At 38.6% G+C, this 24692-nt stretch overlaps 1 protein-coding gene across 3 annotated transcripts in view; it reads right to left on the bottom strand.

Annotated features, from left to right (window-relative positions):
• Positions 1-24092, bottom strand: part of Clip4 (CAP-Gly domain containing linker protein family member 4) — a 57573-nt gene extending 33481 nt beyond the window's left edge. Inside the window, exons 1-6 of one of the 3 annotated variants that reach the window (XM_074049420.1) lie at positions 23938-24092; positions 16753-16900; positions 5416-5555; positions 4598-4691; positions 3417-3578; positions 1623-1741 (exon numbers count right to left, since the gene is read on the bottom strand). In XM_074049420.1, coding sequence (XP_073905521.1) covers positions 1623-1741; positions 3417-3578; positions 4598-4691; positions 5416-5555; positions 16753-16885 — 648 coding nt within the window. In that variant the 5' untranslated portion in view covers positions 16886-16900; positions 23938-24092. Of the gene's footprint in view, positions 1-1622; positions 1742-3416; positions 3579-4597; positions 4692-5415; positions 5556-16752; positions 16901-22485; positions 22618-23937 lie in introns of those variants that run through there. The other 2 variants (XM_020154530.2, XM_074049421.1) reach the window with 2 other exon arrangements.
• Between the last annotated feature and the right edge of the window lie 600 nt (positions 24093-24692).

The raw sequence follows: 24692 nt of genomic DNA, 5'->3' as shown, positions 1-24692 counted from the left end.
TATTAAACAGTAGTAAGTATCACAGAGAAAACAAAGCACAGAAGGAGAATGGAGAACATGGGCCCAGAAGTAGTTGTTCCCTAACCAAAACCTTGGAAATGAATCCTGGTTTTTATCTTCTTTTAACAAGACAAATCAAGATTGTTTTGCTAACTGAAGAACTTTTTTCTCCTTTCTTCTCCACTATTGGCCATCTTCAAAATGGCCCACTTAGAGAAAAGAATGAGGCTTTTAGAGCACACCTACGTTTGCTTTGAAATTTTTAATTTTTGCTTTAAAAGTCAAGTCAGGGGGTTAAAGGCAGTGGCTCATTCCTGTAATCCCAGCTGCTCAGAAGGCAGAAATCAGGAGCATGGGTCAAGGCCAGTCCAAGCAAAAAGTTAGTGAGACCCCTCTCAATCTCTAAACTGGACATGATGGTCCAGGCCTATCATTCCAGCTACACAGAGGCATAAACAGGAGAATCATGGTCCATGCTGATCAGGACAAAAACTCCAGACCCTATTCAGAAAATAACTAAAGGAAAAAGGACTGGGGACTTGGTTCAAGTGGTAGAGCATCTGCCTAGCAAGTGTGAGGTCCTGAGTTCAAATCCAAGTATTGGGGGAAAAATTCAAGTCAGTTTGGAGGGAAGATGGGCTATCAGGTTTCTGGGATGATTGTAATAGACCAATTTAATCTTAGATTCAAAGAAAAAATACAACATATAATGAATGTATATACAGCACTAATGTGCACTCTGAAAAGAAGAGACCTGTAGATGTAGGGTAAAATAAATTTTTTAACAGAAATACTTGTACTGGTAAGTTGTAAGCTATCCTTAGACTGGTTTTTGTTATTGTTGTTGCTGTTTTTTTTTTTTTTTGGTGGGGGGGCAGGCACTCTACTACTTGAGCCACTCCACCAGACCTGTTATACTTCTATTATGTCTCACTTTTAAAACTAGGTTTCATGCTTCTGCATGAAATTTACCAACCAAGACTTCTGTTAACAAAACAAAATAGCAACATAATAAAGTAACAACAATGAAGTCTTCCTAACAAAAAAGGCCTATTTATGACTAATCGTGGAATTTCATTTTCTTCTGACATAGTAGCTATCAAAGTATGGCCCAATGGTTATTTGCCAAGTTACACAGTGACTTGGTTTCAAAGGTTACTTCATTTTTAAAAGTATATTTATTTTAACTTTTTTCTTTTGGCATTACTTTTCTTTTCAAAAGAATTTAAAGGATTACTTAATAGAAAAACATAACTTTAATACATGCATTTGCACCTAACAGCTAACATTTCAAATATATCAAAAAGCTTGAATGAAAGATACCTAAACTCAAAGATTATGACCCTTTAAGGAGGATTTTACTTTCCTGAATGGAAGTTTAATAAAACCTAATATAAGAGGACCAAAACTCACTGTTATGCCTTCTATTTATTTAAGATAAAGAATATCAGCACATTCCTTGTATGTCTTTATATACTCTCTACTGCATACTCTTTACACTCTTCATATGAGATAAATTACTTGCTCATCTAAGGATTCTTATGTGAATAACAGCATCCAGATTCAACTCTTTCCAGGGAGGTAACATAAAACTTTTTAATTATTTTACTTCCATCTCCTACCCTAAACGCGGGGTTTGCTCCATGCTCCAGTAAGCACTTCACGGCACCTGCACACAGGTTGTACGCTGCGATATGCAGTGCTGTCCCAAAGTTAAAGTCACTGCACGTGGTATCCACATCTGCAATCAAACATCATAAGTCTATCAACTGAAACCTTAAAGTGAGCAATCACAACTTAAAACAAGATCAGAGCTTTGTCTTGGGGGAATACCTTTAGCTTTTTATGAAATTAAACCAAACCACCAGAAGCATTATTTCACAGTGGAACAAAATCTTTGTGAGAGTCTAGCTAGAATAATCAATTGATTATTTTCCTGTACAGTAAAACTGATTATGAAATGGGGTGATATTATCATGCGTTTTCCAGTTATGACAAACTAAGGCAAAATTAAAAGCAACGAACAGCAGTAACTCATATCTGTAAAGGTAACTGGCTTCCCATACCCTCTTCACTACATTTCTTACACCACCATAGGCAGGGTTTAGGTCAGGAATCTGCAAACTATGACCCATCAGCCAAGTACATTCCACAATCTATTTTCAAGTTTTTCTGGAACACAGGACACTCATTCATTGACACATTCTCTGTGGCTACTCTCACGGAACTGAGCAGTTGTGACAAAGACCGTATGGTCTGAAAAGTCTAAAATACTTAATTACTATCTGACCTGTACCAGAAAAAAGACTGCCAACCCCTACTATGTAAAACAATGAAGGAATCCTCAAACCAATTAAAGAATAATTAAACATATAAATGCTTACATATATACTGATTCATAATGCTTTACTCAACAAATGATTTTGGACTTCATAATAAGAAAAGGAATCTTGCAATTCTAAGGACACATTGATAACTTTCAATAAATCATCATGTTCTACTTAACACAGGAAATTATCCAGACTTAAGAATCCTATTTTGAATGTTTTAAAATACCTCTGGTTCTGTAAATCCTACATTAATCTACATGACACCACCCTGCATGACCTACCTACCTGCAACTGCAAGCAACCCAGACCTGCTCACCACAGACTCTCTAACACTGTTAAAGACATAGAACAGTAGAGGCTTTCTTCCCAACATCATTTGGAAAGTGAAAAGGTAGAACTTTTAAAGAGAAGAAGGACAACTATGAAAATTCGAAGTTAGAAACTAATGTTCTGAGAAGTTTATTGAATCTCTAAAACATGTCTCTTGGAATAAGGACAACACTGTACATTCCCTCTACCTTAAAGGAATGTTCTTCATTTGCTTTTGTATTTTTCTCAGAAGAAAACTGACACCCAAGAGGAGAACTAGAGAAAAAATGAAAATACCAGGACTGGGATTTAGGCAGAAATTTTAGGATATCACCATCAAAATAAGAAAAAAAAAAAAAACATGAAATTTTACCCTTTAAGTTGAATCACAGAATTTTATAAAAGAAATAAGCTTTATCATTTCAATGACTAGCTGTAAAGGCTTTATTGTTTTACTGCGAGCTACCCAAACAAGACCTAAGAATTATAACGCACATAGAATGAATTACACAAAAATTTGCATTCTACCAGATAATTTTTCAGAGAGGGGAAAACCCAGAGAATACTCCTTTTATTTTGCAATTCTTTGTGCTGCCTTTTGTTAAAGGATAGTAATTAATCTTCATAAAAATTTTTTAAACTCTGTAAAATAAAATGGAGTAGGAAGGCATATGAAAGAAAATGTATTAAAAGAAAAATCTCCTTGACCTACAATTTTTATTTCATTCTCAAAGCTTCCAACTAAATAACACCTAACAGTGATCTAAAAATACTTGCCTTTTGGTTTTGATGTCTTCAAAATTACTCGTATAAGCTCTGGGACATCAAAATAAGCAGCATAATGCAGAGCATTCATGTTTGTCCAGCGACTCCGCAAACTAACATCTGCTCCCAGATCAATAAGCTGAGCTGCAAATTTGACAGCTGTCTCAACATCACCTAAAGAACATGTTCTGAATTATTTTTCTACAGTACAAATGTAAGTCCCAATGGGTAGCTATCTACTACCTCATTTAAAAAAACAAAGCAAACAACACACTGAATATACGTTTACAGCCCAAAAGTTTACACTCAAGAATTTATTTTAAGAAAACAATCATATTCAGGGATGTGAACAAATTCTTTTTGTGTTAAAGTTGGTCATCACTGCATACTCGTGAGGAACAAACTTCTGAAACAACCTGAAAGTATGACAATAGGAATCATTTACACAAACTCAGACATGCATATTATGAAATACTACAGAGCCATCAAAAACCACGTGTTGGATCAGTACTACTCCAAGTTCTGTGGACAATGTCAGTTCCAAGCTGTGATATGTTTGTATTTTTTTATAATTCTCTTTGTTTTCCCCTATTTAATGTTTCTTGTGATTTATAACTGAAACGTAACTGCATGACTTTTTAAAATATTTCAGCTTATATTTTTGCCATTTCATTTTTACAATGCAAAGTCATTTTTGTCTTACAAAAGTATTAGTCCATGATGGACTGCAGAAAAAATAGCCCTTCACACTAATAGTGTAAGTTCTACACTGAAACAAGGAGAGACAATAACAACACATGATTAAGTGAGAGAGGCAGGTTTACAAAATGGTAAAGCATAGGGGAGCATCAGCTTTGAAAAATAAGCACAGAGGTTCTGTAAGAACCTGAGCCTGGGAACTGCAGGGATTAGTAGAAAATTGACCTGGTGCTGGCCTTGCGATAAGCCCTCAGGAAGATTCTAGGGTAGTGCCAGTTAGGCTCACCGAGTTTACGGTAAGGCTTGAAGCCTGTGGCACAGAAGTTCAGAAATACAAGAGGGTGTGAGACTTCCTGAAGTCTGAATCCTCACCTACCTGGCTGTATTATTACTGTCAGCTGGGTGCCCACCCAGCTCTCTGAGGGGCACACAGGAGATTGTATGAGCACAAATGCAGATAATGAGAGCAAGTGACAAGATTACCACACACTCACCAATACCATGAGCTCCAGATTTGCAAGTATAATGTAAAAGAGTCATATCCGTCAGCCCGTCTCTATCATTCACATTGCAACCTCTCTTCAGGATCTGAGAAAGACAGGGGAGATGCAACCATAGTGTGACTACTGGAGTACCAAAGCTGAGGAGCTGGTTAGTGCATCTCACCTGAATGATACTCAATGCTGCACTCAGCAACAATCATGAACATTGAACTTGTCATCAGAAGGGAAGAAATTCTTAAAGATTACTCCAAGGAAATCTGTTACTCCAAATACCTTTCTCTCAAAAGTGAGCAAAATTATTTTTTCCAACAGGTGTAATGTTATTATTTTCTTCCTACAACATGACATGTTGATCAAAAAACAATCCCCACAAAACATCAAACTTTTAAAAATTGTTTTTAATCCTAGGTCTTTACCAAATCTTCTAAAAGTATAGTTTGAATGTGATTAGAGCAAGCAAGGTGATTCATGCCTATGATCCCTGCTACTCAGGAGGCAGAGACTGGAAGGATTATGGTTCGAGGCTGGCCCTGGCAAAAAGTTAGCAATACCCCCACCTCAACCAATTATTACACAACTGTAATCCTACCTACTCAGGAGATATAGGTAGAATGATCACAGTTCCAGACCTGGGTGTAAGAAGTGCAAAGTATGATGAGAGAATATCGGGAGAGAACTCAGTACCAACCCAGGGCCCATGGAAACCAGAGCTAAAAACAACAACAGCTCCTTCATCTTTCCACTCAGATCGAAATCGACTTCATTAACAATTCCAGTAATGCAAAACTTAAAACGGAAGGATTATTTACCTCATTTCCAATAATGTCGATGTTCTGCTGGACCTGAGGAACCCACTGTCTTAAAACGGCAAATAATTCTGAGACTGAAGTTTTGGGATCAAAGAGAATTTCCTGGCATGCTGCATCATTAGGATCAAAAAAAGAAAACTCTGAAATAAAAAAGGTATAAAATGAATTTATCAACAGTTTCAAATATACTAAAAATAAAAACAGGACCAAGGTTCAAGTGATACAAATGTTTTTAGGTACTAGAAAAAAAGTAGGTTTACTTTAACCAATTCTCAAAACCAAACTCAGGATGCCCAAAAGTAAGGCATGTCTGAACCACTGTGACAATGTTCTTATCTTTAGATAAAAACAAATGTGAGTGCACAGATCCCAGACCCTGAATTTTTCAAGCATTATTTCTAAGGCACAGAAAATCTGTCAAATTTTATGAAAATCTTTTCTCAAAACACAAATGTCATGAATAGTAGATTCACATCTACAACTAAAACACAAAAAGAATAAACATGCCAAATATTAAGTGTACTAGAAGAGCTTGTAATTTCACAGGGTAATTCTGCTACTCTGTATTTCCTTAATTTTCTATTGTAAACAAGGTTTACTTTTACCCATGGAAGGAAACATGAGAGAAAATGCTACTCCAAATGAAAAAAAAGTAACATTCAGCAATGCAAAAATGAAAGAAATTTTGGTACAAATGACTTGACTAGAAAATAAAAGAGAATGGTTCATGCAGGACATAAGGCATTTCAAAAGAAAAGAAAATCAGATCTTACTGTCTTCATCATTTTAAAAAGACAGGGAATATGAAAAACAGAAGCGTCTTTTAAAATGGAAGCATCAGAGAATTAACATTTGCTAAGCACTTAAAATTTAACAAACATCTTACCTACCAGGTATTATTATTCTCATTTTGCATAAGAGAAAATCAAAATTCCTATTAAATAAAACTAGCTCAAAGTCACACAGCTAGTAAGTGGAACATGTGGAGCAGAAAACCAGGTGTATCTCCAAACTCTGTCTTCTTTCCTATATTATGCTGCTTTGTTACAGTAACTCACTGCTGAGTTCAGATTGTGACAGCATACACAAGCAGTAGGATTCCTGGGGATTTTGGTTTGTTGGGTTTTTTTTTAATTTCCTTCTTTGTATTTTTATATATTTTCCAAAGTCATACTATGGATATATAATTGTTACTCTTAGAGTTGGGATAACTAAAAGACTAAAGGAGAGACACAAAACCAAGGGTCTGTATGATAGACCCTTGACAAGCAGCAGTCCAGCAGAAGAGAATCAGTGCTCCAATTATGTTGAGCAACCTTTGCTGAAGTATCCAGTGGGTCACTGGATTCTGCTCAAAAAGGAGTGATTGTGTTCCAAAGCAGCTGTTCAAATGGGACCTCTCACAGTTATGACCTCTTTGAGAATCTAAGGCAAAGATGGGTTCCACTTGGTCTAAAATGGACTCTATGTTTTCAGAGGGAAAAAAATGGGTGAACCTTAAAAATATACTTTAGAATTATAGTGAACACTTTTAGTGTAATTTAGAAACTGCTAACTTAGATAAGACAGACCATCTTAGCAGTGTCCTTGAAAAGAAAGGATCCTGAAACTCTCAGAGACAATGAATGTATTCTTTGATTTGTATGCAAGAAGCTTCTCAAAACAAAATGACTCAAAAACAGCTTCTCTAAAAGTATCCTAATAGTACCGAGATGAAAAATATTTCAAAGAAAGTCTTTGGCCCTCTTGAGGCAGGCCAGAAGTAGGGAAAATTCGGGACTCCTCTCTTTCTCTTTTCTCTCTTCTCTCTTCTCTCTCTCTCTCTGCTGGCAGACTCCACCTGCACCCACCATGCTCCCCTTTGTACTGCCCTTCCATAACTTTTAATAAACTCTCTTTATATCAATGTGTCCCATCATGGATTCTTCCCAGTGGGTCACAAAGAATTTGGAAGTCTTCTGATCAGACTGCACTGGCACCGTTAACACTCTGAGTTGATAACCTTGACTTGTTCCATCTGCCAGAGGCACATGGATTCAGCTTCTTTTATAAACTAGGAAGTTTTGTATTATTATACCTAACACATGGCTAAAAAATTTTAATGAAACCCAAGTATTTCTATTTGTGTATATTTATATATGTTAAACAGACATAAGTAGAAAAAAACAAGTATTTGTATACATTAAGTATTTCTGAAACTCAGAAAAATAAGAACCAATGCAAATGCTTTTCAGGGGTATATTACTTGGGTAATATCTGGTAAATAAAAATACTGTTGGTTTACTTTTTTTAAAAAAAGGGGGGTGGATATGCCTTCAGAGTTGTCAGCATTAAATATAATGCAGACATACAACTTTCATTCTTCCCAGGTTTACTACTCAAATAAGCTCAGGTAACAGACACTTATTAAAAATAATTTCATGCTATCTCTGTTACAAGATTTCTCAGCAAGAAAAGTAACTTAAGATAATGGTTAGCTATTTAGTGTCTCATGAAATTTTCATGAGTAAACCAAGTGCAATTGTCCAAAAAAAAAAAGTAAATTAAGTGGACACAAGTCCACAGAAGATAAAATAGTGAATAATTAAATGCTGAATATAAATAGTTTATCTACTTTTTGGACAGAGAAATAAAAGATATTTTTAGTAAATATGTTCTATGCTACACTGCAAAAGTATACTATGAAGAAACATGCTCTCTATTTGCCAAACTACACTATGCTAGTATGGCAGTTAAAAAAAGGTATGACATATACAGAGCAAAAACAAATGGCTATAGAAAGTTGGGAAGGGAGAAAAAGAATCTTGTGTGGTCAAGCTGGCTAAAAAATTAAATGAATTTATTATCATTAATTTCAAAATGATGCAAAACTAGAATTCAAGTTCCTCTCTGTTAAAATGACAAATGTTTCTTGGGAGTATGGGTCTGTGCTTGGTGTGACAGAGTGTGAAAAGTTTTGGTTGAACTTTTGAGTGGTTTTCCTAGGAAATATTCTATGTTGTCAGTAATTTCCTGTGCCTCATGTTGTCTTTGTCAGGTCTTTGATTACTTAAACTCTTCAATTAAAAGAATCAAGGGGTTTTTTTGTTTGTTGGTTAGTTTTGGTTTTTGGTTTGTTTTCTTTTGTCTTCTTTTTTTACAACTATATGTTTTTCCCTATTTGCTTGTGAAATCTTTGTCACTTTAAATGATTAAATGGATAAATACTGTGATCCAGTTTAATCAAGTGTTTTCAAATTTTTCACAAACTTCTCAAAACACTAATTCTGGATGAAGTCTCTTTGTCCTCAGACTAACTCTGAGAATCTTTCAAAGAGGCTCAAAAATATCAAAAGATTTTGTTCTCTTTCCTTATAAAGGAGAGGTTAAACTAATTGGGCTTATTTGCATGGGAAGAATTATAAAGCAAAGGTGAGACTAATTAGGCTTATATGAGATGTTAAATTACATGGGAAGCACTGACAAATGAAAGTCATTTTTAGCACTTTTAATGTTATTTTGCATAAACACTTTATCAACAAGTATTCTAGAAACTATGAAATTCTTAAAAATGTAACAGCTCCTAGTACAATGTCATCAGTCGTAATTCCAGTTACTTTACAAGGTTGTTGCAGAAACAACCAAATTTCCTTGTCTACTGCATTATAATGAATTCCCATTCAATCTTTTACCACGGCCTTAAGTCTTCCATCATTCACAAAGTTATTTTACCCTGGTGTCTTCCAGAAAGCTTTTGCAATCAGCTATGATTGCACAATTTACGGAAAAGGCTTTGGCAAATAGTTTTCTGATAACTTTAAGATCATACCATTGGACTGGGTAACAATTTCCAGAATTCTAATGGAAAGCTAATGGATTCATGAGGCTACAATCCTGATCGAGAATCTCAGGGTACTTAGTGCACTGGTGAGGACAATTATAATTTTTATGACACTGAAATATATCTGCTCTTCAATGTTTAGTTTTCCAGATTTAAAGGATCCATAACAAATAGCAATCAGGTAAAGTATGCTTTTATAAACAAAATGGAAACTTTTTTTCTCCCTACCTGACTATTCCAGAATTCATAAACTCTAAGTATTCTTTATTTTCATGGCAATATAAATATTTATAAAATAAGCTCAGTAAGAATCTGTTTTCCTTGCAACAGGACACAGTTGTATAAATCCTTGGCTTTGGCTTCTTGGCCTGGAATGAGTTTTAAATGTCTAATCTGAAATTCCTTAAAATCAGAAACCTTTAAGGGACTGAGTTGACTCTCTGGAGCCAATAAAACCTCTTAGATATTATCAAAGCTTTGACTGGAATGTCATATTCGAAAATGTGCAGAGTCACTATTCTTGCCAAACATGGAAATAATCAGGCCCAGTTTAATGAACCAAAATTATTTTATAAGCAAATCAGTTTTACTGTGATTCTTTGGCAGAAGTGAGGGTGAACAGTAGAAAGAAAAGCTGTTTCCATGGAAAACTATACTGTACCATTCTCAGATTCTTGCCCTGTCCATTATCTTTGAGGTTTTGTTACCTCTCTGTAACCTTGATCAGATCAGGATGTCTCTAGTTTCCTCCAATATCTTGTTAGGACACTCCCAACTAACATTCTTATTTCCTTTAACTGCTCTCTTCCCCACCCTCCAAGCTGAAGCTGTACAGCTTGATGGAAACTTCAGAGAAGTCACCAAAACAGCTCATCATGGGAATTTCATGCCTGTTGCTGTGTGGCTACTCAGAGAGTTCACCAGAACATCTGATGACATCACCAAAGACCTTCAAATTGCAAACCAGGAAAATCATTTCACCATTTAAAGATGCTCTGAGCTCAAACCTAGAAATCTTTTTCATGGGCTGCCCTTAAAAACCTAGTTTATAATTTGCTCAAACTATTAGCCTTTGATTTTATTTCCGTAATAAAATAATTATTTATTTTGTTTCATTAAATACCTGACTGCTCACCCAATATTAAGATCTGACTTAGGTAGAAGCGTTTGTACAACACTGCCTCGTGAAATGCAACATTCTCATGCTTGCCTTGCCCAAGTAGTCGTGACATGGTTCAGAATAGTAAAGCACCAATGCAATATTTAAAGGTGAATTTCTACTTGGTCTAAGAAGCTTTCTATGACCTACTTCCAAAAGTAGATAATATATCTCATACATTAAAAACTAAGATTTAATTTACTGAAAAAGAAAAACACCTCACTGAGGTTCAGTATGAACCTCACTAAAAGGGGCCTTACCTATTCAAAATCTCCATAATTACTAGCAAGAACCTATAAAGTCTTTAACCAGAATTGTAAAACCACATAGCCTTATACTACTTACCAGCTAAAAATAGAGGAGTATGTGGTATTACTAATACATCACATTATGCCTATGCAAATTTCTCAGGAAAACTGAAATCCCATTACACATTATCCAGAAAAAAATGCCTGTTGATTTGGAAAGGTAAAACCTGAACCTGATTATAACCCATTTGATCTTGTTAATTGGTTCGAATTGGGCAAGTGAGCACATTTGGCTTCAAGGTATTCTTCATACCCTGAGTATTACCCTCTGATAGTAGTGTTCACAATCCCTCTTGTGTGTTGCATCCTCTTGAGTCTTAAATGCTTTTAAATGCCCATTAACTTGGCAAACAACCTCCATGGGACTCAAGCAACAAAACCACATGAACAAGAACCATCGGAAGAACCTGAGATTCTGGTTTGCAACCTTTAGCTGTGCAGAGGAAGAACAGCATGTGGTGACTGAGAGTAACATTAAAGAGCTGGTCACATTGTTCAACTGAGAACAAACAGGAAAACATCAGTATTTCACTTTGAGAAGCACTTTGCACAGTTTTTTAAACACAGATTCAAATATGTTTCTTTTTATCAATAGCTGTTAGTGGATTTTCTTTTGGCCTAATTCATTCACCCGCCTACTAGTTAGTTGCTTTTCTAGACACTTGGACATTTCTATTAGAGATATTTCTAAATATATGCCTAAATGGACTCATGTGTCTGCAAGGAGTCATCTACAAACATGCTTATTCTAGCATCAGTTCTACCCAGGAAAAAACTGGTAAACTGAAATGTCTCTCCAGAGGAATAGATAGGATGTGGTATATCCAGAAGATGACCTCTATGCTTATTTACAATTAAATAAATGAATTAAGTATCTTAGTCATGTATTGCTAAGGACAGGTCTCAAAAAACATATTAGTGAATAAATTAAGTTTGAAAATGATACCTATCATTTGCATTAAATTGTAAATATACAACACAATATACACTGTTTACATATCCTCACATAAGTGACAAAGTTTAACTAATGGTTATATTTAACTCACTAAATGTAAGACAGTAGTTGCTTCTAGGGAGCAAGGGAAATGACGCTGAAAAGGAAAACAGTAAAAATTTCAATTTTAGGGTTTTAGTTCTTTTAACTAAAAAAACAAGAGCTAAGTAGGCCAAAATGCTAGCATTTGTTCATTCTGGCAGTAGACATGTATAGTATATATGTATATGCTAACACTGTATTTTCTACATTTTACTTTTTTTCCTAAATCAAAAAATAAATACAATGGAAAAAAGATCCCATGGAAAATAACAACAACAAACATGTCAATGAATATGTGAGTTTTATTTAAAGAAAAATTAAAGGGGGTGAGAGCTGTCAAAGGAAAGAAGCATCGTACTCCTGGGCTGGAAGAGAAACGATTGAACCTGCCAATTCTCCAGAGCACAAGCTTTTAAGTAATTTCAATTCTAATCAAAACTTTATTCTGATTTATTGGTGAGAGGAAATAGACAAAATTATCCTCTTGTTCCTCTACACCAGAGTTGCAAAAATTAATGTAGACAGGAAGCACACAGGGAATTGTTACAATGTAGATTCTGACCCAGTAATTTTCCCATGGAGTCAAAGGCTGCATTTCTTGATGCCAATACTGCTACCACATGTGAGTAGCAAAGATCTAGAAAGTAAACGTAAAAGAAAGCAGCAAGAACTCGAGTAAAGAATAATTATGGCGAGGGGGAGGTAGTAACTTGCCCAGTAAGTTATAAAACATATAACAATGCTTTAGTAATCAAATACATGCAAATAGCAAAATAGCATATATCACATTTAAATAAGTCATATTTTTAAGTATTGAATAGGTGCCAGAGACTGTTGCGGACCTTGATGTGTATTAACTTATTTAATCATGATAACAACTATATGAAGGCTGTAATATTATTTTCATTTTATTGAAGAAGAAACAAAAGAACAAAGGAAATAAGCAATTTTCCCAAGATCATACAACTGTTTTGTGGCTAAGTCACATTTAAAGGTAGATTGACCCTTTATCTTGGCCTCCATGCTATATGCTACATGCTAACATATCTAGCTATACTCAATTTTAAACTCCCAAAAAAGAAGTTTTAAATTGGGTATGGTCAGTGCACAGAGGAGGAGGCAGGAGGATCATAGTTTGAGGCCTTTTAATCAAAAGAAAAGTGGGGCCAGGCACCAGTGACTCACACCCATGATCCTTCACTACTTGGGAGGCTGAGATCAAGAGGGTCCCAGTTCAAGGCCAGCCAAGCCAAATAATTCACAAGAACCTATCTCCAAAATAACCAGAGTAAAATGGACTGGAAGCGTGGCTCAAGCAGTAGAGCACCTGCTTTGCAAGTACAAAGCCCTAAGTTCAAATCCCAGTTCCATTAAAAAAAAAAAAAGGGGGGTGGGGGGATGGGGGAAGAAATGAGGAAGATTCTGCTGCAAGGTAAGATGGAGTAATAGGGACCAAGTCTGCCCCTCCATCAAAAACAACTGAACACCAGAAGAAATAAGCAATGGTTTTCAAGACACTGGACATGAGGCAGTAAAGAACAGTGACAAGCCCTACAATGCTCCAGACCACTGCCCTGGGAGTTTTCATGTCATGACACAGAGAGGGGGAATAAGAAAAAGCCCTACACATACCTTGAGTTATGGAGACTGAGCTCAGAGTCCAAGGAAAGAAATCAAGAGAGGTCCCAGGGTAGAATACCAGAGAGGACAGAGATGCACTGATAGAGAACCCCAAAGGTCTGCAGGAATGCCTCCCTGAGTATTCAGCACATACCTGTGAGGCAAAAGAACTAACCACTCAGAAGGATTACAGGCACAGGACATTGAGTACTCAGTAGTGGGAAATAATCAGCCCTAGAACAAAGCTCCAAAATATTTACAAGAATACAAAAATCCAGCAATCAGCAAGGTAAAATGCACAATGTCTGGCATCCAATTAAAGGAAAGAGGAACACATGACACATAATCAGGATAATAAATCAAAACAGACCTAGAGTTGACATGGATATAAAACATTAAGGACACTGAAACAGTCATTGTAACTTCATTTCAAATGTTCAAAGGAGACATGAATGGCATTTTAAAAAAAAAAGACTTTAGAGATAAAACTTCATTTGAAATGAAAGCTGCACTGGATGAGATCAGCATCTAACTGGACACTGTAGAAGATAAAAAATTAATGAACGTAAAGATGGTGCAACAGAAACTGTTCAAAATGAATACAGAGAGAAAATGACATTTTAAAATATGAAAAAGATCATCTGTGAGCTGTGGGACAACATCAACCAGTCTAAGTAACTGGGATTGCTTTAAAAATGAGAGGAGCAGAAATAAGATTTAAAATAATGATTTCCCAAACTTGATGAAAACCAAAACTCACAGATCCAAGCAGCCTAAGAGTCCAAGCACAAGAACAAAGAAAATTATACCAAGATATGTCATGGTAAAAGTGCTCAGAACCAGTAGTAAGGAAAAAAATTCTTAAAAGCCACCAGGAAAAAAAAAATTACATGTGGAAAAAGGCGATAGCAACAAGAGCAGATTTCCCATCAGAACTATGCAGAAGAGAAGATGGCAAAGCAACATCTTTAAATACTAAAGGGAAACAACTCTCAACCCACAATTCTATACCCAACAGCCTTTTCAAACAAGAAAGTGAAATGAGGACGTTTCAGACATGAAATAGTTAAGAGGATTCATCACTTGCAGACCTGCATTATAACAAACGCTAAGGAAGCTCTCCCAGCACAAGGAAAATGGTATCATGGAAATCTGGGTCTACACGAAGGAACGGAGAACATTAGAAATGGTAGCTACAAGGTAAACTCACTGTTGAAGCAAAAAATACTAATGAAGAATTGTGGTGTTTTAATATACGTAACGTGCTCTGTGTGAACTCACTCTGAAGGCATCTTGAAGCAAAAGATTGCAAAGTCTCTGTGTAATGGCACACATAGTCTCACGGTTCACCCACCTGTGAGACTCCACAGCTTTCTAGGCTGCAGGCCTAAACTCTGGTTTGTGCAGACTGGTTTGTCCTGTTTTTTGGTTTTGGTATCACGAGTCAGTCTTACACACAAATTCCTGAACAAGACCTACATGACACCCCCTACCTAACTCTCCAACCTCCTCTCTTCCCACCCCGCCAGTCCCCAACCCCAGTACCACAAAAATAAATAAATAAATAAAATTCTTTAGGACCTATTTTTGTTTTGTTCATTCGTCTATTGTCTGTGTTCCCTTCTAGAAGGTCTGTTTGGTCACTGTGACATCTCCAGCACACAGATTAGCACCTAACACATAAGAAGCCCTCAGTAAATGCTTGCTCAATAAGTGCAATTCAGAGTACCACTCTTTAAAGGGACACTGACTAAGAGAAAAACTATGGTGAGGAGTCTAGAAATCCTGACCACTAGGGACTGGTGAAAGAGCTAGAAATGTGTAGCCAAAGGAAGCACAGACTCGAAAATGTTCAAATTACCCTCAAACACTGAGGGCTATCACATTAATTGTATTAATTGGTATTTGTTCCACATATCAAACTAGCACCTGCTGGCCAGTTTCAGGGAAACATATTTTGAGTCAATACACAAAAATAATTTTATTACAATTAAAGCTTCTTAATAATGAAATTAACTATTTCATGAGTTTCCCACTATTGAAGAAATACAAAAGGCTGCAAGGTTATCTGTCAGAGATCCTGGAAACAGAATTTCTACACTGGAAGGTAAATAAGGAAAGAAATTACTAGCCACACAGATGCTAAAAGCCTGTCATTCTAAGAATACAGTCAGTGTTTAATTTCAGTTATACAAAAGGGTCAATCTCCATTATCACCTTTCATTCAATGTATTTATTCAACAACTAATCTCAACTAATCTCAATGAATGACTGCATTAGCCTTTCTGACATAAGTGAAAATAAAACATGACTGTTGTTCCATCCCAAACCTACAATCAGATGGCAGATCTATATTTAGATTTTTAAGTAGCCTTCAAATTTTTTTCCAGACTGGTTGTACTAGTTTACATTCCCACCAACAGTGTAAGAGGGGTCCTTTTTCCCCACATCCTCGCCAACACCTGTTGTTGGTGGGGTTGCTAATGATGGCTATTCTAACAGGGGTGAGGTGGAATCTTAGTGTGGTTTTAATTTGCATTTCCTTTATTGCTAGAGATGGTGAGCATTCTTTCATGTGTATTTTGGCCATTTGAATTTCTTCTTTTGAGAAATTTCTGTTTAGTTCACTTGCCCATTTCTTTATTGGTTCATGAATTTTGGGAGACTAGTTTTTTAAGTTCCCTATATATTCTGGTTATCAGTCCTTTGTCTGATGTGTAACTGGCAAATATTTTCTCCCACTCTATGGGTGTTCTCTTCAGTTTAGAGACCATTTCTTTTGTTGAGCAGAAGCTTTTTAGTTTTATGAAGTCCCATTTATCTATGCTATCTCTTAGCTGCTGTGCTGCTAGGGTTCCATTGAGAAAGTTCTTACCTATACCTATTAGTTCCAGAGTATTTCCTACCCTTTCCTGTACCAACTTTAGAGTTTGTGGTCTGATATTAAGATCCTTGATTCTAAATCGACTAATTTAAATATGAACCAATCTCACTCCATATTCCAGGGACGGTCTCTTACTGCCTCTGCCTAAGTACATTTTTTTTTAGGAAGTCGATATATTTAACCAAAATAAATATATCAACAGAAGAATGCTAGATGTCTAAGCACCATTACATTCTAAAATTAAAATCCTCTAAGCCCATCGTAGTATATGAAATTAATGTTTTTACATAATAAAAATGTTGACAGCAGAAATAAAGCATTTTCGCTTAAGAAGCAGAAATTGTAATAAGCAATTGTATTTTTGAAAAAGGAAAAGTTTTAAGCAATTTTGTAAAAAAAAAAAAAAAAAGCCATAGCAAATGGTTTCAGAAAAAGTTATGAATACAAAAAGGGTACAAGACAGAGTCAAGTCACCAGACCATAAACCACAAACGCAACTACTCAACATACCACAGTCTGAAGGCATTGGAGCTGCAGAAATGGAAAAGATAACCGGTGTCTCAGAACCTTGAAATAAAAATGGGTATCTTCCAACCAAATGATTTCCTTCTAAAGGTAAATCTGGAAGGTCCTCTATGGTCATCTTCTAGAAAACCACCTATAATGAGAAAGGAGGGAAAAATATTTCTACTTAATTTGTGTGCAACTTAGAATTATTGCTTTCAAGAACAAAAATCCTAAATTTCTTTTCACGTCTAACCTACTGACACTTTCAATTCCAACCTTCAATAATTCATTTTGTGACAAGGAAAAAAAAAAACCCTGAGCAAACTGTTACTTAAAATACACACACTGCTTCTATACAGTCATAGCACATGTACCCTCTCTAGACAAAGCTTATGAGCAATAAACTATAATAGAGGAAAACATTTATTTCCCAATAATAGGAGGAAACGTGTTTGAAATGCTGAGCTAATCTAAATGAGTGGCCTCCTCTTACGGAAACCAACAAGGGCACATTTCCCCGTAGATGAATTTTCACTCCTCATAACGCTGACACAGACTACGTACCATTTGCCATCCAATAACCTGTGCCATGTGCTCATCACATAAAAACAATCTAGTGCAGAATGTTTCCATTATTTTCTGATATTCCAGAAAGCTTTACTGAAATAGCTTATGGAGACTACTCCACTTAACAATGAAACAGGCTCTGTTTATTCCATCCTACAAAAAATAGAAGGCTATGCCCTTTAACCCATATCACTTGTATTACCTCTTTTTCCCACAGAATGTGAGTGCTTATAATAAATTCGCTCTAAAGTAGATTTGTGCTATACCATAGCCAACATCCCAGAAATGTACAAAGCAGAAAAAAATGCCAAATAAAATCAACCTATGAAATGAAAAACTCGTTTCTTTTGTATCAGATCTTCTAAAGTCTGAAATATTACGAATCCTCATGTCTATTTTTAGATATAAGCAGAAAATCATATTATAAAACCAAACATTTTTAGATTATTTTCAGTAGAAAGAATAAGTAAAAAAAAAATAGTTAACTGATAGCTTAATGTAATAGGACATAAAGCCATGCTAGACATCACTCAATGTGTGCCTCACTATACACCTGGTTAACCAACCCTATACTAACTTAATCATCTTTACCTTCCCACCCCTGGCCAAGACTCTCTGAGAGGTTTCCTCCCCATTTGGTTCATGTTTTGTCAATACCAGCAGGAACTGGGAAGAGTAAGATGCTTTTTTTTTTTTTTTAAGGAATCTGCATTCACCCTTATGACTGGATGTTATACATTAAATAACCTAGCCCAATTGTTATTATTTTAAAGGCATTCAATTTTTCTTAGATGCTAAAATTACTTGCCAGCCAATACTCTATCATTTTTACATTAACCTTGTCATATAAACAGGAAAATAACAAAGTCAAGGAACTGGTATTAGACAGCAATGTTTCCCCACAAAACCACAAGAACAGCTCTCCTTCACATCACAGCTTCTCCCTGACTCAGGATTTCTACTTGCTGGCCCCTGCTTGCTTGGCAGCAAAGGTGGGTGATATTGTACACAGGGGCTTCCTTTAGAGGCACGAAACACTTAAATTTAATAAGTATCTACTATGGAACCACTACATACAAGGCACTATTCTGGATCTTTCAGAGATCACAAAAATGAGTAACAGATGACCCGTGGGTGCTAGATAGCTTATAATCTATCTACTAGGAAAAAACAAAAGATCACTGATAAACACAGATTATGAGTCAGAAAGGGCTGTTCTATGGCTGAGGACCAGAACATTTGCTATGGAAGCTTCTACGAATCAGAAACGAGGCACTGAAGAAAGTACCAATGGAGATGACTGCTAAAAGATGTGGAGGAAGAAACTAGGGGAGAAACTACAAAGGGGACCACACAAAAGGAACAGCAGGCTGGAACCTGGGGTATACCTAAGAACTCAGTAAGAGATTAGGCTGAATCCTTTTTTTAGGCTATCCTGAGCAATTCTTAAATACGTGACCAAAGAGCAAATCACTCAATTCCATGAGCACTGAGGAAATGCTAATGTTTCAAAAGGGAGTACCACACTTAAAGCCGTGTTGAGGAAGGTCCATCTGACTACACTCACACTTTGTTATTTGTCACTTGCACATATCTTTTATATGCTGAATTCTTCAGCAAAGTGATGAAGTGCTTATCTTTGTCAGTTAAGAGGAGCCACCAAATGTCTTTTCCTCTCAAAGTATGGGACTGCCCATTCAACAACAATTTTTGCATGCTCCCCAGAGCACCTTTCATTGTTGTATAACTTGTTGAGCTCCAAGTCAAGAACTTTATCTCACACAACTGTCAGCTACCATAGGAGCTAGAGTCAAACGCATGCTTAACGATCATTCAAATCCCACATCCAAAGTGGAAAAATAATTCACACAATGAGATGGACTCAAGTCCATTATTTTACATGATACTTCAAAGCCCAGAGAAGCCACAATACTGCAAAAGCAACACGGTGGACATTCTTTGTATTTTATGCCTTCATGGCAGTTTTCCCTAGTCCTATTTCTTTATCTTTATGAAAAAAAAAAATTTACCTTTTGTCCCACCACAGAAAACTACATACCTCTGTAAATTTTCATAAAGCCTCAAAATCCTCCCTAAAAGCAATATCTGGATCTGAAATCTATGGCACCTGGAATCCTAATCAAATGTAAAGATATACTAATCTGGATTGAGTATATACTCTTTTTGTGTGGCACTGGAGTTTGAACTCAGGGCCTCACACTCCCAAGGCAGGTGATCTATTCCTTGAGCCATGCCTCCAGTTCAAGTATATAATTTCATTCCAAATCCTCCTACGTTAACTGGTGAAAAACTTTTATATAACATAAGTCTAAAATGAAAAGTCAGCCCCAATTAACTGTACACAGATACCCCCAAATAGTTACAATAACTGGAATACAATACCCCAGACTTGCAATTACGTGGGAATTCCATCTTACTCCACTAACCCATTAACTCAGATCAAATGCATCTTGTAATGTGGCTCTAATAGTTCAGGATTTTTCAAGGATGCTGGTTCTGCCTTCACACAGAAGTAGTAATAAATGCCTATCAAATTCTTCAAAGTTGTTTGGGGTTGTCAGACCTAAGAAATTGCCTAAGGCCAAGTGATTCCCTCAGATTTGTTTTCCTTTATTTTGCTTTTGTGGTGCTGGGGATAGAACCCATGTCCTCACACATGCTAGGTAAGTGCTCTCCCACTGAGCTACAGTCCCTGCCCTTCCCTCAGTTTTATCTGGCATATGGCTCCAGAGCAGCACCGTCAAGCATCCAAGCATCATCAAACGAACAGTAGTTGGAATCACCATACTTTATCACCCAATTTCCTGTAGCAACTTGTCATGAGTATTTTCATGAGATTCCAAAACAAGACTAACCAAATAAGCACGGAAAAAGCACAGCTCCAATGGTCCTTTTATTTGCTACCTACAAAACATCTGTTCTATCACCACAGGTCACTGGAATTATGGGAGCCTTTATTTCCATGAGATTCAAAAACAAATCTAACCAAGTAAGTTCTTAAAGCATACGTCCAGTGGTCCTTTCATGTGCTGCCTACAAAACACCTGTTCAATCACTAAACACTTATGGACACTTAGCCTTAGGCCCCAGAGAAAATATCAAAGGCAAGACACCTGTTCTCAAAGAGTTCAACAAATATTTATTGAGTGTTTGTTACTAACTACTAAGATGGGCATATCAAAGGTAAAGAAAATAGATATACCCTTGCCCTCACATAGATTACAGCCTAGTGCGTAACTACTACAAAAATTGCCTAATTGCTGTAAAGCTGCAATTACTATGCAACAGTAGTGAGTACTATAACCAAGGAGAACAAGGTACAATAAAAGCACAGATGCAAGAAAGCAAAGGATTCCTGGGGCACTAAGAATTAAAAGCTGTGACGTAAGCTTAATGTGATGAACAAGCCTGTAAACCAAGCACCCAAGAGGCTGAGGCAGCAGGACTGTGAGTTCAAGGCCAATCTGGGCTACACATGTGACTATTTAAATTAAATTAAAAATTCAGTCCTTCCACTGCTCTAGCTTTATTCAAGTGCTCAAAAGGTCAGGTTGTGTGTGACTAGTGCTAGAATATTGAACGGAGCAGAGCACTTCCTCCCTCACATAAAGTTCTACTGCACAGCACAGAAATAGCGCAGCTCACTCCCAAATAAGAAACAAGAAACAAAAAAAAAAAAGGCTAATGCACTAAGGAAGCTCACAGCAGTGTAATTATAAATCATTCAGAAGAGAACAGTAAGACTAAAAGGAGCCAGATGCTTGTAGGTTTTAACAGGGACAAGGAGTGAAGCTGATTCCATAAACTCAAGATCTCAAGTATATACTGTAAACGTGGAGTTGTTAAAAGCAGTAAGACACCATAAAATTATCACTTTTTTAAAAAGGCCTTGCCAGTGGGGCTGTATCTGGCAAACTCGAAATATTGGAAATAAATCCTACAAACAGTATACCACATGCCAAATCTACAAAACAGAACTACCCACATCTCTTACATTTTAAGATTCAATCTTTCAGCCCAGGCAGTCCATGTCAACTGAGAGTATAACCAAAAAAATACACCAGTTATTTATGATAGCAAAATAAGATGGAACCAGGGTGGTTTTGCATCATTAAAATGTCGAAAGCTGGACTTCTACCATTTAAGTCTCTTCTTTCCCTTCATACTTGCTACACATCCAACACCACCTGCTCTTCTGCTATTTAGACAACTTACTTTAAACTGCAGGTTCATAAACGACAAACGTCAAAGTGAAAGTGAAGTACAAATGAAGTATTTGACGGATGCTTCTTCAGAGAAAGGTGTTTCTCACTGAAATATTTCAAATGTACTGCTTTATACTATTCCTACAAATATAAAACAGTCCCTGTTGGAACGAAGAGCAATTATGATCCCACCAGGATATCAATTCTCTGATACATATGCAACACTGTCTCCAAAGAGAGTCGAGATCAGTGGCCTACAGAGTCTCCGGGTGAAGCGCACAACCTCACATCTAATTCAAAAGAACGCTAACATTCTCCATCCCTGAATCTAATCCTAAGGACGAGGGCTAAAATGCGTCTCCATGTAAGGCAGGTCTCAGCTCAAGTGTTCTGGCAACTTCCCTTCCCCACGCGGATGACTGAGAACTAAGGAATCCCGGGGCTGGTCAAGGACTAGAAGGGAAGCCATTTGGTTAGGCTTTGAATGCCCCCTGGCAAACGGTTTCTCAACAATTTAATGAACCAGAGGACACAAGTGAGACCCCCGAAGGGGCCGATGTGTGTACAGCTGCGACGCACGGGGCACTGCGACGCGCTGTGCGCTGCAGGGACTCCCAGGACGTCCGCGCGGTCACCGCAGGGGCTGCGGCGCGCGGGCCCTGCCCGTCCCGCACACCTCGCGGCACCCATGTCTTCCTAAATTTAACGCATCCCACAGCCACGGAAACGCGAAACCCACATCCCCGGTCGGTGGGCCGCGCCGCCCCAGGGAAGCCTCCCGGGGGCTGGTGACACCGGCGCCCACGGGAGGCGGCCGCCGGGCTTCTAGGGCCACCTCCGCGCGGCCTCCCGGAAACGCCAACCGTCCCTCGGGACCCCCGCGCCGCCTCCCGCCCCGGCCCGGAGCTCGCGGCCCGGGAGACCCCGCGCGCCTCCGCCCCACCTGCCTCCTCCGGGTTCTCTCGGAGTGCCGGCTGCGGCCGCGGGGAAAAGCAGAGGGGCGCGCTCCCCGCCCGGCGCTGGTGTCCCGTGGCCGGCCGCGGAGCCTCCCACCGCGGAGCCTCCCACCGCGGAGCCTCCCACCGCGCCGCTCCCCGACCTCACCCGGCCCCTCCCCGCCGGCCGCCTCCGCGCCGCGCGCGCCGAGCCGGGCCCCACGCGGGTCGGCGCGCGCGCAGTGCAGCCACCCGGGCTGCGCGCAGGCCTCGGCCTCGGCCCCGCGCACGCGTCCGCGCTCGCTCGCCTCCAGCCTGCGCCCCTGCGCCCCTGCGCCCCTGCGCCCCTGCGCCCCTGCGCCCCTGCGCCCCTGCGCCCCTGCGCCCCTGCGCCCCTCAACAGACAGAAGATCAGGTGCTCCGAGCGCTGCCGTGGATTTCCCTTGCGTAGGCTGAGGCCACGCGGAGCAGGGTCTCTGAGACACGGGGGGATGTAGGGCACCCTGTGCATGCCCTCCTTTTCTAAAGCCAGCAGTTGTTCCAATCTGGCCTAACTTGCTTTCTCAATCCCGGACTGGAAACGCTTTTACCTGCACCTTGGAGGCAGTCTTTTTTGGGGCAGTGTAGCCGTGCATGGCCTAGAGTGGATCTATCAGTCAATCGCCTGTTTGTAGGCCTCCTTGTAAAAAGCCTACTCAATACCCACGTAAAGCAATTGCACAAGGAAGTGTCAGCATGGGGGCAGAGGGGAGACATGAATGGTCATCCGAGGAGTTTATGTCTCCTACTCTGCTCTCTCCTCACCTTCCTTCTGTTCTCCATCTCCCAAGAACAGAAAAGTGACAAAACTGTGGCACCTAACACCTAACACAGGTGGATGCTGACATCCTGGCTCCCTGCCATCCAGTGGGAAGGTGTTGACAATGAGTCCTGTTAATGAAGAAGACTAATGAGACCACGACTGAACTTTTTGTCGCTGAGTCAATAGTGTCACCCCATAACCACCTTCTGTGAGGCCTAGACAAACTGCTGTCACTGTACTGGCTCACACACAATACCTGGTAGTAACATGTTGAGTGAGTGAATGTCCATTAGTGTCTGCAAGAGCAAAGGTGAGTACAAACCACACACCTGAACACCTCTTCCTTTTAGAACCAGGATGACTACAAAATGACCTTCCCAGTTGTTCCAGTCCTTCTAACTACATCCTCCCACAAAGTGATCACATTTGAGCACTTCCAGTAACAAAGAACTTAAGTCTCTTAAGGCAGCTGTTTTATTGTGAATAACCCTTTTGGAAAAATTCTTCCTTCCTTAGGAGCTAAACTCCAGCTCCCTGTATCTCCTCCTCTTTGGGTTCTGTTTCTAATGTGGAAACTCAGATGAAGTCTAACTCCAATTCAAGGTATCAGGACAAATACTCTCTGCCCCTTCTATGACATGGTTACAACCCCACTCACCAGCATGCTGCAGTTCTCTAAAGGATGCATCCCAGCTTCTCTTGAGCCCTCATGTGATGCTCAGGAATGATGGGTGGCCTATTGAATGCAGAGAGGAGAAAGACTGCCACCCCTTTCTATGTCCTGAGCTTCTGTTAACACAGCTCTAAATATCAAAATAGTTGTTGTTGCAGTTACATGACGTTGTTGAATTGGGTGGAGCACACAGCCAACTAAAACCCACGTGCTTATGCAATATTAAATTCCATCACCATCCCACATCCCTGGTCAGTTGCCAGTTTCTCTGGCCCTAAAGGTTCTGACTCTAAAGGATGATAATGGGACAAGGAGTCCTCCCTTCAAGGACTCCACCTTTCATCACACCCTTTTCTTGTCTGGCCCAATCTGCCTTTGGTGGGCTAGAAGCACTTGTAAATGGAAACTGTTGTCACTGAACCACAGAAATTCATAAAGAAAGAAGGAGCTATAGATAAAGTTTCCACTGATATTCAGTTCACTTCTATTATTGATTGAAATTATCCCTCTGAGATACCACTATGAGTAGGTGGTGGGTGTGTCTAGCTGAGTTGATCTTAGCTATAATAAAAGTCTCTGTTAGAACCAGCCAGGCCGTTGTCTTTTTCTGCTACACCCAAACACCATACAGTACATAGGCAAATTCCCAGGACACCAAGTCATCAAGGAGAGAGTATCCCTGGTTGCCTTTATTCCAAAAACTGAAGTTACTTCCTAGCCCACGAGCAGGAATGAAAACT

This window comes from Castor canadensis, chromosome 12 (genome assembly GCF_047511655.1).
Source record: "Castor canadensis chromosome 12, mCasCan1.hap1v2, whole genome shotgun sequence".
NCBI lineage: Eukaryota > Metazoa > Chordata > Mammalia > Rodentia > Castoridae > Castor > Castor canadensis.
Note: the sequence above shows the minus strand (reverse complement) of the source record. Positions and strands in the feature narration are given on the sequence as shown.